The sequence below is a fragment of the Acomys minous genome (genome assembly GCF_964271855.1).
Source record: "Acomys minous genome assembly, chromosome: 2".
NCBI classification, from domain to species: domain Eukaryota; kingdom Metazoa; phylum Chordata; class Mammalia; order Rodentia; family Muridae; genus Acomys; species Acomys minous.
In genome coordinates, this window is record NC_140484.1 from 116,186,632 (window position 1) to 116,201,496 (window position 14,865).

The following is a 14,865-nucleotide window of genomic DNA, read 5'->3' on the forward strand; positions in this document are numbered from 1 at the left end:
AACACAAACTTTAGAAAGGCTTTTAATTTTAATTTTTAAAAAAAGAAGAAGAAAAAGAAAGAAATGTGTGTGTGTGTGTGTGTGTGTGTGTGTGTGTGTGTGTGTGTGTGTGTGTTGAGTCTGTGTGTGTGAGCATGTGTGCATATGGAGGCCAGAAGAGGGCACTGGATCCCGGGAGCTGGAGTTACAGGCGACTGACTGTGAGCTAGGTGCATGCTGGGTATAGAGCTCAGATGCTTTGCAAGAGCAGTAAGTGCTCTTAACCACTAAGCATCTCTCTAGCACATCTCTCCAGCACTTATGGAGGTGCGTTAGACTATTAATTACCATACTCACTAATGGCAGGAACCACTGCAGCAACAATGCAGCAGCATGCTTTGCAACAGTGGCCCTACAGCCAAAATGTGAGTCACCATATGGCTCTCTGCCCCACTTCTGGGCATAGACAAGATTGGAGAGTAGACAGGCAGGGAGATGTCGGCACCTTTTGCTGCAGCACTGCTTACAACAGCTGAGGGCGGAAACAGTGCCTGTCCATCAATGCATGAATGGTTGAACAAAATGTGGTACATACAGACAATGGAATATTATTCAGCCTTAAAAATGAAGGAAGTCCTGTCATGTGGTTACATTTCTAGGACATTATGCTAAGTGAATGCCCAAACCAGTCACAAAAGATGAAGCGTACATGGCTCCACTTATGTGAGGTAACTAATGCAGCCAAATGCAAAGGCCACGAAGGGCATGTTGGCTACCAGAGGCTGCTGCAGGGAAACACAGGGAGTGAATCTTGCAAGATGAAAACCATCCGGTGATCGGGCCCATGATGTGAATACACTGATCCATCCCCTTGAAAATGGTTACGATGTGACGTGTATGTTGTGTGTTTTTGTAATAGTTCTGAATCACTCTTAGATTAGAAATTTGATTGTAGGGGGCTGGAGAGATGGTTCAGAGGTTAAGAGTACTTTCTGCTCTTCCTGAGGTCCTGAGTTCAATTCCCAGCAACCACATGGTGGCTCACAGCCATCTGTAATAAGATGCGGTGCCCTCCTCTACATGCAGGTGTACATGCAGATAAAGCACTCACATAAATAAAGCACACAAATTAATATTAAAAAAAAGAAATTTGACTGTAGGCATCTATTATTTTAAAAAGCAATCATGGTCAAGAGTGGCAGTGCATGCCTGTAATCCTAGCACAGAGAAGGCTCAGGAAGAAGAATGGCGGGTCTGAGGTTAGCCTGCGTTACATCGTGAGGCCTTGTCACCACCACAAAAGCTAAACATGACGTTGTGCGCTTGGAGTCCTAGCTCTGCAGAAGAATGAGGTGGGAAGACCAACGGAGCCTGGAGTTCAGTGTAGTCTGAGCAACGTAGGCAGATACCATCTCAAAAAACACAGCCCCTCATGTGCTTCAGTGCAAACACTGGCTGACACGTAAGTATTATCACAAGTACAATAATATATTAAAAGTATACATATACTTTTGAGACAGAGTTTCTCTGTGTAGCTCTGGCTGTCCTGGAACTTGCTTTGTAGACCAAGCTAGGCTAGACCCCAGAGATCTGCCTGCCTGTGCTGGAATGCTGAGATTAAAGGTGTGAGCTACTCTGCCTGGCTATGCAAATGTCTCATAATAGAGTGTTACCAATAAAAGTTGGATACATGATAACAAACAATATCCTAATTTACGTTTTGAAAGTGAGGTAGATTGCTTGGGTACATGGTGGACAGACAGATTATCTTTCTCTCAATAAAAACATATAAGGAAGTCTACTATCTCAAGAGTTTCCCTCCAGCTTGTGGGCCCCAGGCGCCTCTCTCGTGCTTTGCCCTCCTTTCAAATGACAGTCACACATACGTACTCCAGAATCAGAAGAGCTAAGTCCCTTCTGGAACAAAGGACAGGAGAGTCAACAGCCTAAGATCAACATGTGCTTTCTAGCAGCGCAGGCCAAGGCTGCCAGGGGACACTGGGTCCGTGAGCTCAACTGTCCTGACCCAGGGTCAAAGCGTGGATGCTGGTGATGCCCATGTGGAGCAAAGTAAATGCTTTTCATGGGTTAGGGTGGTGGTTTGAGTGAGAGTGGCTCCCATAAGCTCGTATGTTTGAATGCTTGATCCCCCAGTTAGTGGAACTATCTGGGAAGGCAGGAGGTATAGCCTTGTTGGAGGAGGCGTGTCACTGGCTTTGAGGTTTCAAACGCCCATGACAGGCCCAGCCTTGGCTCAGATGTGAGCTCTCGGCTACTGCTCTGGCGCTGTGCCCGCCTACCTGCTGGCCAACTCCCTGCCATGATGATCCTAGGCTAACCCTCTGAAACGGATACTTCCTTTTGTAAGTTGTCACGGTCATTGTCTTTGTCACAGCAATGGAACAGTAACTGAGACAGTATGTCTGGCCAGATACAGAGAATGAAAGGATGGCTTCCTGCTTCTAAGAGGTGAGATTAAGACGGGGCGTGCACACACGCTGGTGCAATGTGCCTGGAACAAATGGTGCACAAATGAGAAAAAGAAATTTGTCGGGCAGTGGTGGCGCACGCCTTCAATCCCAACACTCGGGAAGCAGAGGCAGGTGGATCCCTGTGAGCGCAAGGCCAGCCTGGTCTACAAAGAGAGTCCAGGACAGCCAAGGCTACACAGAGAAACCCTGTCTCGAAAAACCAAAAAAATAAAAAATAAAAATAAAAATATAAATAAATAAATAAATAAATAAATAAATTTGTTCTCAGGGAATAAAGGTGCCTGTCCTCAAGCCTGATGGCCAGAGTTCTATCCCTGGGACCTATATGGTAGAAGGAAAGAACTACTCCTGAAAGTTGACATCTGACCTTCATGGATATGCCATGGTGTATGCATGTACACACATATAAAATAAACACAATCTTTAAAAATGCATTCTCGGCTAGGTGGTGATGGCATACATCTTGAGAGGCACTTGGGAGGCAGAGGCAGGCAGATCTGTATGAGTTCAAGGCTAGCCTGGGCTATAGAGCAAGTTCCAGAATAGCCAGGGCTACATAGGGAAACCCTGTACCAAAACCCCCCCTTCTCAAAAATTAAAAACATAATCTCTTTTTATTACCAGGTTAATGGGTGTGGTGGTGCACACCTTTAATCTCAGCAGGGAGGCAGAAGCAGGCAGATCGCTGTGAGTTCAAGGCCAGCCTGGTCTACAAAGCGAGTCCAGGACAGCCAAGGCTAACACAGAGAAAGTCTGTCTTGAAAAACCAAAAAGACCAAGCCGGGCGTGGTGGCGCACGCCTTTAATCCCAGCACTCGGGAGGCAGAGGCAGGCAGATCGCTGTGAGTTCGAGGCCAGCCTGGTATACAAAGTGAGTCCAGGATGGCTAAGGCTACACAGAGAAACCCTGTCTCGAAAAACAAAATAAAACAAAACCAAAAACAAACAAAAAAAAAAAAAAGAAAAAAGAAAAAGAAAAACCAAAAAACCCAAACAAACAAACAAATAAATACATAAGATAAAAACAGCTTGTAAAACAAAATTAAAATAGAAATGCAGGAGGAAATGGCTTCACAGGTAAAGTGCCTACTCCTGCCCAAGCACGAGGACCTCAGTTCATGCCAACATCCATGTAAATATCTGGGCATAGCAGTGCATGCCTACAACTGCCGCACTGGAGGTGAGGGTTGCAGACACCAGCGGATCGCAGGGGCCTGCCAGTCAGTCTAGCGGAACTGTGGCGCTCCAGTCAGTGAAAGACCATGCCTCAGAAAATAAGCTGAAGAGTGAAGAGGACAAGCCACCTGACACTGGTCACTAGGCTCCATATTCACATGCATAGACAGACAGACAGACAGACAGACAGACAGACAGACAGACACACACACACACACACACAAGCATAGGCACCTGCATGTATGTGTTCATATCCAGTAAAGTGGAGAGTGAAAAGGACACCTTGTACTGCCTACAGGCCTATAAGTTCACATACACACACACACACACACACACACACACACACACACACACAGATACCAGCACATACATGTGCATACACCCACATGCCCCCTCCACAGAAAAATAATAACACAAAGAGTAAACACTCACTGATTGGCTTGGAGGTCCTCGATCTCTAGAAGAACCCCCTTTTCATGTAGTCTTGCTGCTGTGTATTTCAGAGAAATCTTTTTGCTTTTCTTGCCTTTTATTTCTCTAGGCTTTTTGGAGACCCTGTGAAAGGTAAAAACCACATTATGACACTGTCTTTAAGTAATTATCTACTACAAGCCTTAGGCATCACGGAACTGAGGCCAGAAACACACGCAAGCACACACAACACACCAATTCTAAAACAGCAGACAAATGTGAAGACTGACACTAGCAACCTCCGCAAAACCGGACAACATCACTTCCTCGCTTCCACCTTTATTTTAAATTAAACTGGAGAACAAGACCATGAACTTAAGAGTGTGTCTGTGCTTCCATGTCATTTTTGGAACCATGCCCCTAATAAGCCTATGTGAGGGCCAGGGAGATGGCTCAGAGGGTCAAAGCACTTGTTGCCCTTGTTGCTGGACACGGTGGTGTGCACCTGGAACCTCAGCACTTGTAGGGATGGAAGGACACAGGCGGACTACCTAAGACACTTGCTGGCCAGCTAGTGTGGAGTCCACAGAGCAGTAACAGAGAGACCCTGCCTCAACACCATGGAAGGAGAGCTTTGATTCCCAACTGCAGTCCTCTGACTGCCACACATGTTCTGTGATTCAAGCATGTTTATAACATATTTGTGCACATAAACACAGAGATAAATATTAAAAATAAAAATGAAGCTGGGCGTGGTGGTGCACACCTTTAATTCTAGCACTTGGGCGACAGAGGCAGGCGGATCTCTGCATTTGAGGCAAGCCTGGTCTACAGGTGAAAGTCTAAGACAGGCAAGGCACCCCAGAGAAACCCTGTCTTGAAAAACAACCCAAAAACCAACCAACCAACCAAACACCCTAAAGCAAAGCAAAACAAAACATGAAATAATAAAAGTCCCTGTAAACCCTGAGTCTTGTCAGAAAAAGACCCGCCCACATATACAACTTTCAAAGCTGCAGCAGGCATTGCAGTGATAGAGGACAAGAAGTTAAGGAGAAGGAGACAGGTCTTAGTTAGTGGCCCATCAGGGAAATCAAAGACGGAAAAGTAGCCATGCGAAGAAGACAGGTGAACACCATCCAGGGTCCCAGCCTCCAGAGGGGGTCAGGGAAGTGAGCAGGTTGAAGGCCACCAGAGTGTGGGTAATCTTTAGGAAAGGCAACTGGAAACTGCAGGGAGCAGTCACTCAGAACTCATGACTGTCCATTTCACTTTTAGGGGTTTACTTTCAGAAAGTGCCTACATTTGCAAAACAGCACATGATTAAAAGGCTGATGTAGACATTGTAAGTAAAAATGTTAATTTATTTGTTACTTAATGTGTGTGAGTGCTTTGCCTGCCTGCACGCAGGTGCGCCGCCTGCATGTGCAGGGCCTGGGTAGGCATTGGATTCCCTGGGACTTAAGTTACAGACAGCTGTGAGTCTCCATGTGGGTGCTGAGAACTGAACCCACATGGCCCAGAAAAGCAGCCAGGGCTTTTAAACGCTGTGCCATCTCTCCAATGTCATCCATCAGTTTTGCTCTGTTTTGCAAGAATAATTTTTATGTATTTATGTGTCTATGTCAGTGTGTGTAATGCCTCTGGAGGCCAGGAGCGTTTGTCAGACCTGCTGGAGCTGGAGTTACAGACAGCTATGCGCTGCCTCATGTGGGTGCTGGGAGCCACATTCCAATCCTGTGGGAGAGCAGCAAGTGCTCTTATAATGGTAAACAACTAAAAGCAAACCACTAAGTCAGGGAGCATCTCAGCTAGCTACCTGATGGAACAGTATGCAGCCATTCAAAGTCAAGACCTGGCCGTGTCTGACTAAAAGGCCTAGAAATGTTGCCGGGGCAGTGAGGGCAGCAAGCCACTAGATCTTGGTTTCTAAACGAGACTAGGGTGGCTTGGAGAAGTCGTCGTTCTAGGCCGGGGCAGAGCACACTCCCCATGTCTGCAGAGTACAGGAGTCAGCTCTCCATGGTGGGCTAGCGGGCAATCTCCCCAGCGCCAGTCCTGCCTCCTCCAGGGAGGACAGGGAGGACTGAGATGGAGGGGAGGAGTGCAGGAGGCACAGCTTCAGCTCAGAGCATCCCTGGGAAGGGCTCGTGGGGTCTTAGTCCTTCAGTCTTTGTGAGGCTTGAAATTTCTAAAGAAAAGGTTGGAAGTTTGTGGTTTCTTCCCTGTAAACCTGGCAAGCTCAGGTCTGTGGCCAGCACAGGAGGCCTTTTCCTGGACCCTGCCTGTAGGCATCAGGGAGCTAAATATAAAGTCCTTAGGAGGTTGGTCAGCTCAGGGACAGGCCTCCCACGTGCTGGAACTACAGGGCTTGGTGGAGAGTTGGAAGCCAATCAGTCGGTGCCCTTCCATGATTCACTAATTCTAGAGCAAACTGACACATGAGAGCAAGAAGTGCTGGGAAACGAGCATCCCCAGGCCCCTGCCTGCCTCCCCACATCACACCAGCAAATGGAGCCAGGCAATTATGCAGGCATCAAAAGCACTAATAGTAAAGAACTAATGCAGTGGGCAGGTTCTAACTGCTGTAGTTAAATGTTCAATGTCAGGGCTGGAGAGATGGCTCAGAGGTTAAGAGCACTGGCTGCTCTTCCAGAGGTCCTGAGTTTAATTCCTAGCAACCACATGGTGGCTCACAACCATCTATAATGAGATCTGTGCCCTCTTCTGGCATGCAGACAGAGCACTGCATACATAATAAACAAACAAATAAATAAATAAATATAAAAAAAAAAGTTCAATGTCAGTTGGGCATGGTGGCGCATGCCTTTAATTCCAGTACTCAGGGAGCCAGAGGCAGGCAGATTGCAATGAGTTCCAGGCCAGCCTGGTCTACAAAGGGAGTTCAAGACAGCCAGGGCTACTCAAGAGAAACTCTGTCTCGAAAAACCAAAATAAATAAATAAGTAAACAAATAAATAAATAAATCTTTTAAAAAATATTCAATGTCAGCTGAGCGTGGTGGCGCAGGCCTTTAATTCTAGCACTTAGGGAGGCAGAGGCAGGTGGGTCTCTGTGAATTCTAGGCCAGCCTGGTCTACAAAGCAAGTCTAGGACAGCCAAGGTACAGAGAAAAACCCTGTCTCAAATAAGTAAATAAAATAAAATAAAAAGTTCACTATTAGCCAGGCATGGTGGCACACACCTTTAGTCCCAGCACTTAGGGGATAGAGGCAGGCAGATATCTGAGTTTGAGCCCAACCTGGTCTACAAAGTCAGTTCCTGACCATTCAGGGCGACAGTGAGATCCCATCTCAAAAAAGGAAAAATAAAGAAAAGAAAAATTCGGTATCAAGCCGGCAATATGACTTAGTCAAAGCACTTACTTCAAGAGGCTGACAGCCTGATGAGTTCAGCTCCTGGAAGCCACGGTGGACAGAGAACTAGCCTGAGCTGACCTTTGACCTCCACATCCATATTCCCTCCCTTCCCCACATAACAATAGTAAATTTAATAAAAAGTTAAAACCCTTCCTATTATCACCAGAGGTTGTTTCTCCTTCGTCCCATCCTGCTAGGCCCTGCCCTGGAACAGTTCAAAGCAGACTCACTTGCCCTTGCTGGCCAAGTTGTCCAAGCAGGTTTTGATGTAGCTCTTGTAGTAATCCACCTGCTCTCCGTAAAAGGTGGCCTTAGAGTTCAGGGCCGCATACGTCTGCTGCAGCTTTACCAATTCGGCTTTCCTCCTCTGCCTGTATCTCCGCTGATTCCGGACATCCTGAGACGCAACCATGAAAATTAGGAAAACCACGCCAGGCAGCCCGTGCCTCTTGAACTGTCAATGTTCATGAGCACCACGGCCCAGCTGGGCTGAGCTCAATCCTGCCAGCTGCTCTGAACAGGCAGCAACCTGCGTTCCCAACCTGAAAGAAACTCAGATCTCTGCAGCCTATATGCTCTGGCCTCTCCTTCTTGTGCTTTTACTTACAAAGCCGGTCTAGACCTCATTAACACTCTGTCCTGAGAGGAGAGAGAGAAAGAACCAAGTTCCTTGGTGCAAGCAGCCTTATCTCAGTGAAGTTAGAACTCTGAGCCCTGGCTGGCGGGAGTCACACAGATCAAGTCAATCGTACGACCAACTTAATAGCCCAGAGCAATCATGAAACAGGTCTGAAGGATTCCTTAAGGGCAACAAAAAACCCAGGCACCGGATGCTCTAGTGAAGGCTGTCTCCCCAATAATTTAGACCATACCAAAAATCCACCTCAGGGGAGTGAGGAGGTCCTGGTGTAGGAGTCAGAGACGGCTTCTCAGAGCTCCTGAAGCGGCCGTAAACAAGGCCGGGCCACCACCCTTCACGTGCTGTACCTTGGCGATGTCGTTGATGAGTTCCTGGTATCTGTTCTTTGGGTCCACCGTCCCGAGCTCCGTCAGCTTCTTTAGGCCAGTCTGGATCTTCTCCTTCTTCTCCTGAAGGCTGAGGTTGTTCTCCTCCTTCAGGGGTTTTGCCTTTTTCATCTTGTCAGGGGTTTTGGCATCCCGGATAGCGCGTCTCTGCATGGCCCTCTGATGCTCAGCTTCCTACAGATGAAAGCAGAACTTCTTCGTAAGTCCACCTCGGGTGCTCTACACTTGGACTTCCGTAGCACATCTGTACTCAGACGCAGAGTTCTCAAAGTCTCCTGCCGCCCCTCCCTCCCCCTCCCAGATGCCAGACAAAGAGCAGCATGCAGGGAGATAACCTCATCCACCACAGCAGCCAGCTATGGACCCAGATGCTCGGCTTCCTTGACTCTAGGTGTAGCCAGGAGACTGGAGTCTGAGCTACAAAATCCTTTAGCTTTCCCTAGCCTACTTTAAGTGCTGAAGGCACTGTCCTTTTATTCAGAGTGTACCCCAATATAACTACATAAATTAATGTAACAGCAGAGCTCAGTAAACCCTTGCTAATTCCTCCTAACACCAGCTGTGCTGAAGGAGCTCCTGCTGCCCCCTGCTCACAGGCAGCTGCAAACACTGCTACCCTTCCTTAGACTCTGCCATCTTTCCTTGGCTTTAAAAACAAAACACTGCTGGGTAGCCCAGGCTAGCCGTGCACTTGGTAATCCTCCTGCCTCAACCTCCTAAGGAGCTAGGATTATATACCATACTGCCAGGCCCAGCAGATTCGTCCTTACCAGCTTTAGCTCTGGGGTTCTAGATAGTCCCACCTTTGGCTTTGCTTTTCTCACAGCTGCACCCCGACTCCCATCTTCACCCCACATTCACAGTCTGACCTCTCCCGCCGCTGTGTTCCTCTCTCCTTGGTCCCACTGCTCCTGTGGGCTCTCCTGTTTTCCATCACAGCTGAACCCTCCTGGCTTTAGGTGTGCCTTCCTGACACACAGCTTGTCACTGCCCTCCACCATGAAATCTGTGTCCTTCCCTGTCCTCCCTGCCTCCATCCAGGGATGCATCTTTCATAGAAAAGCTTATTCTGTCAAAGAGGATGAGTGTGGGGCCTTCATCTGTACCTGCTCGCTGGTGGCTGGGGTCTCTAGGATCTCAGTCAAGGTCTCTCCTGGCTGGAACCGGATGACATCCACAATTAAACGTTTTGTGCTGCAACAAGAAGGAGCCTGTGTCTCAACAGGGCTGTATGCCCCACCTAAGCAGCAGCTGAAGTACTGCTACCACCACGGTGCCTCCCATAGCATCCAAAGGGGCAGTTACCACAAGGAACGGGGAACTGCACTGGAAGGGCACAGAGGAGCATTTCCAAGCCTGCCATTGTATGACAGAAGGAGAATAAGCCCTGTGCCAAGCCCAGTGCAGGAGGATGAGCACTGTGGTGGGCAGGCAAGGCCAGGATGGCCACGCCCCTTCCTTCTCCCTTTCAGAAACACTCACTTCAGCAAGATGGTTCGAGCGTCCATCTCAGCATTCTCGTCACCAGGCACATCAAACTTGTTGGTCAGTGTGAGGGACACTTCTGTCTTGGCCAGTGCCTCCTTACTGGTGTCATTTAAGTTGCCACAACTTTCTCCTGCAGTTTTGGGAGGGCATGAAGAGTCAATGTAATTAAAAGACACTTTAGAGAGAAAACAATACAAATAAAATGTGATTCAGGCCCATTATGACTTCTTTTTTTAAAAAAGATGTATTTATTATGTATATAGTGCTCTGCCTGCATGTCACACCTGCAGGCCAGAAGAGGACACCAGAGGTCATTACAGATGGTTGTGAGCCACTATGTAGTTGTTGAGAATTGAACTCAGGACCCTTTGGAAGAGCAGCCGGCGCTCTTAAGCTCTGAGCCGTCTCTCCAGCCCCCCATTATGACTCCTGATAAACAAATACACTTAGTTTGTTTTTACTCAGAAGTAAAAGAAAATATGCCAAATGGTTAAGGAAAAGGGTCCTTAATACGTAACTTCATTTAACACACATTTCAAAATGTGTGAAAAATCATTTTGCTGGGCATGGTGATATACACCTCTAACCCTCAGGAGGCTGAGACAAGCAGATCTCTGGGAGTTTGAAGTGAACTTGGTCTTTTTTTTTTTTCCTTTCTAATTTTTAAAATTTTAAATAACTTATTCAGATTACATCTAAATTGTTCCAACTTGGTCTTCTAGTGGGTTCCAGGCCAGATAGGACTACATACATAGTGAGATACCCCACCCCCGACTCTAGAACCTCATCTCAAAAAAGTACAATAATGTAACATCAAAATTCTCCCTCAAGGGGTCTGGAGAGATGGCTCAGAGGTTAAAAGCACTGTCTGCTCTTCCTTTTTTTTTTTTTGTCTTGCTTTGTTTTTCGAGATAGGGTTTCTCTGTGTAGCCTTGGCTGTCCTGGACTCGCTTTGGAGACCAGGCTGGCCTTGAACTCCTGTCTGCTCTTCCAAAGGTCCTGAGTTTAATTCCCAGCAACCACATTTATAATGAGATCTGGTACCCTCTTCTGGCATGCAGGTCTACATGCAGGCAGAATACTGTATACTTAATGAATAAACAAACCTTTTAAAAAAATTCCCTCAAAATAGCCTTTCCTTATACTTATACTTTCTAATTATATATGCCAGTTTTGTCTAGCTAATGAAGGGCATTACCGATAAGGGACTCAATGGTGGGCACCTCCCCAAGGTCGTCCAGCAGTTCATGGATGGGGTCATTGTGTTCTGGAGCAATGGCATCTTGATGGTCCAGCAGGAGCTGCAAAGAGTCAGGGATTGATTGGCCCCACTTCACCCTCACCCTCTGTCCCCACCAGCAAAGCCCAACATGGATCTGCACAAAAGAGGCCAAACAACAGAAGTGCCACATCCAAAGGACAGTAAACAACGTGAGGGACCAAGCAGCACACTGGACATCACAAACAGCTGACGCTGTGAAACACCAGGAGATCCTGGCCTGGCCCCTGTCCACCCCTCCCCAGGTAAAACTAAATCCATCAGACAAGCATCAATACAAGGGCATACTAAGATCTGCCCCGTGCCCTAGAGACACAGCTTGCATTGGTTATTTCATTTTTTTCCAGTGCTGAGTCTTAAATTCTGCCAACATACAGTACCTTTTTATTCAGAAAAAACCATCCAGACCTTAGCTGTTATTATCCTAGTGACACAACAAAGCCCCATGTGTGTTACTATCCCCAGGAAACGTCCCCAGAGAGGATGGGACCTGAAATGCCATCAACATTTTATTATGTCATCACATATGTAATCCTTGGTCTACACGTCCCCAAAGGGAGAAGGAAATTGTGTTTGAAAATCTGTATAAACAGGGAGCTTCCAGAGGAAAAATCCACAGCCACAGAGAGAAAAGCTGGTGTTCCAGGTCATGTGTGCGGACCAAGGCAAACGGTGGTATGAAGGAGAGTGTGTTATCAAGCCACCAAGGCTGTGCTCACCCAGGGTTCTAGGTCAGGACGCCTGTCATACAGCTGGCAAGCATCCCTTTTCAGTGTCAGCGTGGACACATAAGGGTGGGCTTAGGAGTTTGCTGAGCAGCAGATGTCTCAAGTATGAAGCAGGGCTGGGGTGTAGCTCAGAGGCAGAGCACTTAGCACACACTGGGTCCTGGATTTGATCCCGAGCACCACCAAAGAGCAGCAACAGCAAGGGAAGAGGAAAAAAACAAGGAGCTGTGGTGTCAAAGAAGATCACAGCAAAGCGAGATACCAGCCATCAGAGCGGAAGCAGGCGCCAGGGGCAGTAATTAAGGGGCCTGGGATGAAATTAGGTAATCAAGGGAAACACTTACAGTGTGGGTGTTGATGATCTCGCCAATGGAAATGTAGATAACCGGCTTGGTGAGGGTGACTAGGTCAGAATACTCATCCACGTTAAACTTATCCTGCAGCTCGGGGACGTCGCAAGCAGTTTGGAAAAACCGTCTGAAAGTAAGCACCAGCAGTAGCATTGGCAGGGCAGCCGTGGAAAGGGCGCCCACAAGAACACTCAACTACAGCTTAAAATGGCTCTCTTAAAACCGCTTATGTGTTCTACCTTTAAGAAACTGCTCCAGGCACTGCATTCTAAGTAAGTAAGTGTTAATTTCCAAATAGCAAAAGCCCTCTGCCGTTCTTCTCTGGATTAGAGCGAGCAAGGGTTTATGCGTGAACACACTGCATATGAGAATCTTCTTCCTAATGCACGAGTCACTTCTGGAGCCCTTGAGCCTTTCACACCCACACCCTGCCACTCAGCAGTTGGAGAGTGAGGCGGGGATGGCTAACCTTGCCTTTCCACTCAGGTGAAAACACACCCATCGACTCTTGCGCCGTCTCCTCTGCCCCTCACCTGAATTTCTGGTAGGACTGGGAGAGATACTCGTTAATGATGCTTAAGTGGGCATTATCGCCCAGGAACATCTTGTTGGAAGCCGCGTGCTGGAGCATCTTGGCAATGGAGCCCAGATTCCTGCGCTGGTCGGTGGTGAGCTGGCCGCCTGCTGACAGGTCAATGATGTCAAAGGCATCAGGAGCGACGATAGCCGGGTTCATATATCGGTAGTAAAGCAAGTTACCAATAATCTGAAACAGAAGCATGGGCATTAAAGACCATAGGGCTGAGGAAGCCACATGTGACTTTGCTAGCAATGAAAATGAGAAAATGCAGTCCTGTGAGGAAAAGGTAAACAAACGAACAAACAAAAACGCACCAACATGCATACATGCACATATATTTCCCTTTAAGACCTAAAACTCAGAGTAATTTTGGGGGGTTTAGGGAGAATAAGAGAACTGAAAACTACCAGCGATGAAGCAAAGAATGGATTTAGAATGTGTAAACCACAGTTAAGGTGTGTGACCCAACACTTCAGGACAATGAATGGATTTAGAACTGTAAACCACAGTTAAGGTGTGTGACCCAACACTTCAGGGCATCCTTTGCTCGAGTGTCACAGTAGCAGCTAAGGCTGCTGTCATCCACCTGCGGCTTTGGCTTTTGCAGGTGGACTTCCAGGAAGCAACGGAGCACAGGGAGAGGAAGCCCTTGAGATGACCTAAGTAGCACGGTGCCATCTGCCCAACCCCCACCGTCCACATGCTGCAGACTGCCAAGGCCACGCTCATGCCTCTGAAATGAGATTCACTCAACACACATCTCTTCCACAGGAGAACTCAAGGACAATCATGGCATCTCCCCTAGAGTTCCAGAAAAAAATAAAATTAATTCACCTGAACAGAAAGTCTAGAACCGAGGCCTCACTGTAGGAAAGCACAGAACTAGGAGAGAGAAGAGAAAAGCGTTCAGATTAAAAAAATAAACAGAAGCGAGTACAGCGGGTAAGAAGAGCCAGCGGCAGACTGAGAGTAATCGTGCTTGCTGCTATTCACCTGGCCACCAGGAGAGGGAGCAACGCTTCAGAGAAAAGAGGGCTCAGGAAAAAAATCCAACTTCCTATACTTGTTTAGTGCACACCACATGTGTTTCTCAAAATGAACAGAAACTATTTGATCAGAAGGGCTATCATCTCTCTACACTGTTTCTGAGGCTCACAGTCCAGGACAAGCAGCACCAGAACAGATGCTCAGGCACTTGCTGGCAGTGTGTGGTCACAGGGTTTCTAACCTGCTTCTATTGGCTATGAGAAGGGCGGGAACCTGTCAGTTCTCAGATTCTTACCTTCAGCAGCTCGTCCTCCCCAGCATCAGGGAACTTCTCATGCAGCGAATCTTTCAACACTTTGGCAATGAAGCGCATCCCGTAACTGTAGGATGGACAAAAGAGAGCGAGCTCAGGGCCACGGAGCACAGCAGCATGCCAGGCTTTATACGGGTTACAACTGATGGCGGCACTCACGGGATTTTGTCCACAGAGCTGATGATGGCTGAGAGGAACTTGTCTGTCACAGCCCTCATGTTCCTGATGGAGTTGTCGAGCCTTGTCTTTACTTCTTCATGAGACAAGGCTTGCTCTGGGGTTACGTCATAGGGCAGTTTGCTGAGAAAACAGAAATGACCCCCAGTAGTGTTAGACCAGCCCTCAGGAATAGCTTGAGGCAGGAAACTCAGCTGGTTTGTTTGTTTGTTTGTTTGAGACAGGATTTCTCTGTGTAGACTTGGCTGTCCTGGACCCTCTTTGTAGACCAGGCTGTCCTTGAACTCACAGCGATACGCCTGCCTCTGCCTCCCGAGTGCTGGGATTAAAGGCATGCATGTACTACCATGCCTGGCTGAAACTTATATTTTATAAATACAAAGACCCAGAAAATTTAGCTAACTTAGGCTCCTCTGCACAGAGCTGGTAAAAAGCTAGGGCTAGAACTTGAATTTGGGTTTTCAACTGTGACCTGGATGCCTTGTATGATGGGTCAGAC

General features: G+C 47.5%; 1 protein-coding gene across 1 annotated transcript in view; it reads right to left on the reverse strand.

The window, feature by feature from the left end:
• The window catches only part of IQGAP1 (IQ motif containing GTPase activating protein 1), a 103,147-nt gene that overhangs the window by 7,716 nt on the left and 80,566 nt on the right, over positions 1-14,865 (reverse strand). The window contains exons 27-36 of the mRNA XM_084772371.1: positions 14,349-14,489; positions 14,172-14,256; positions 12,843-13,075; positions 12,304-12,436; positions 11,151-11,253; positions 9,947-10,082; positions 9,571-9,658; positions 8,426-8,638; positions 7,669-7,835; positions 4,080-4,202 (exon numbers count right to left, since the gene is read on the reverse strand). Of these exons, the coding sequence (XP_084628497.1) occupies positions 4,080-4,202; positions 7,669-7,835; positions 8,426-8,638; positions 9,571-9,658; positions 9,947-10,082; positions 11,151-11,253; positions 12,304-12,436; positions 12,843-13,075; positions 14,172-14,256; positions 14,349-14,489 (1,422 nt within the window). The remainder of the gene's footprint in view (positions 1-4,079; positions 4,203-7,668; positions 7,836-8,425; positions 8,639-9,570; positions 9,659-9,946; positions 10,083-11,150; positions 11,254-12,303; positions 12,437-12,842; positions 13,076-14,171; positions 14,257-14,348; positions 14,490-14,865) is intronic.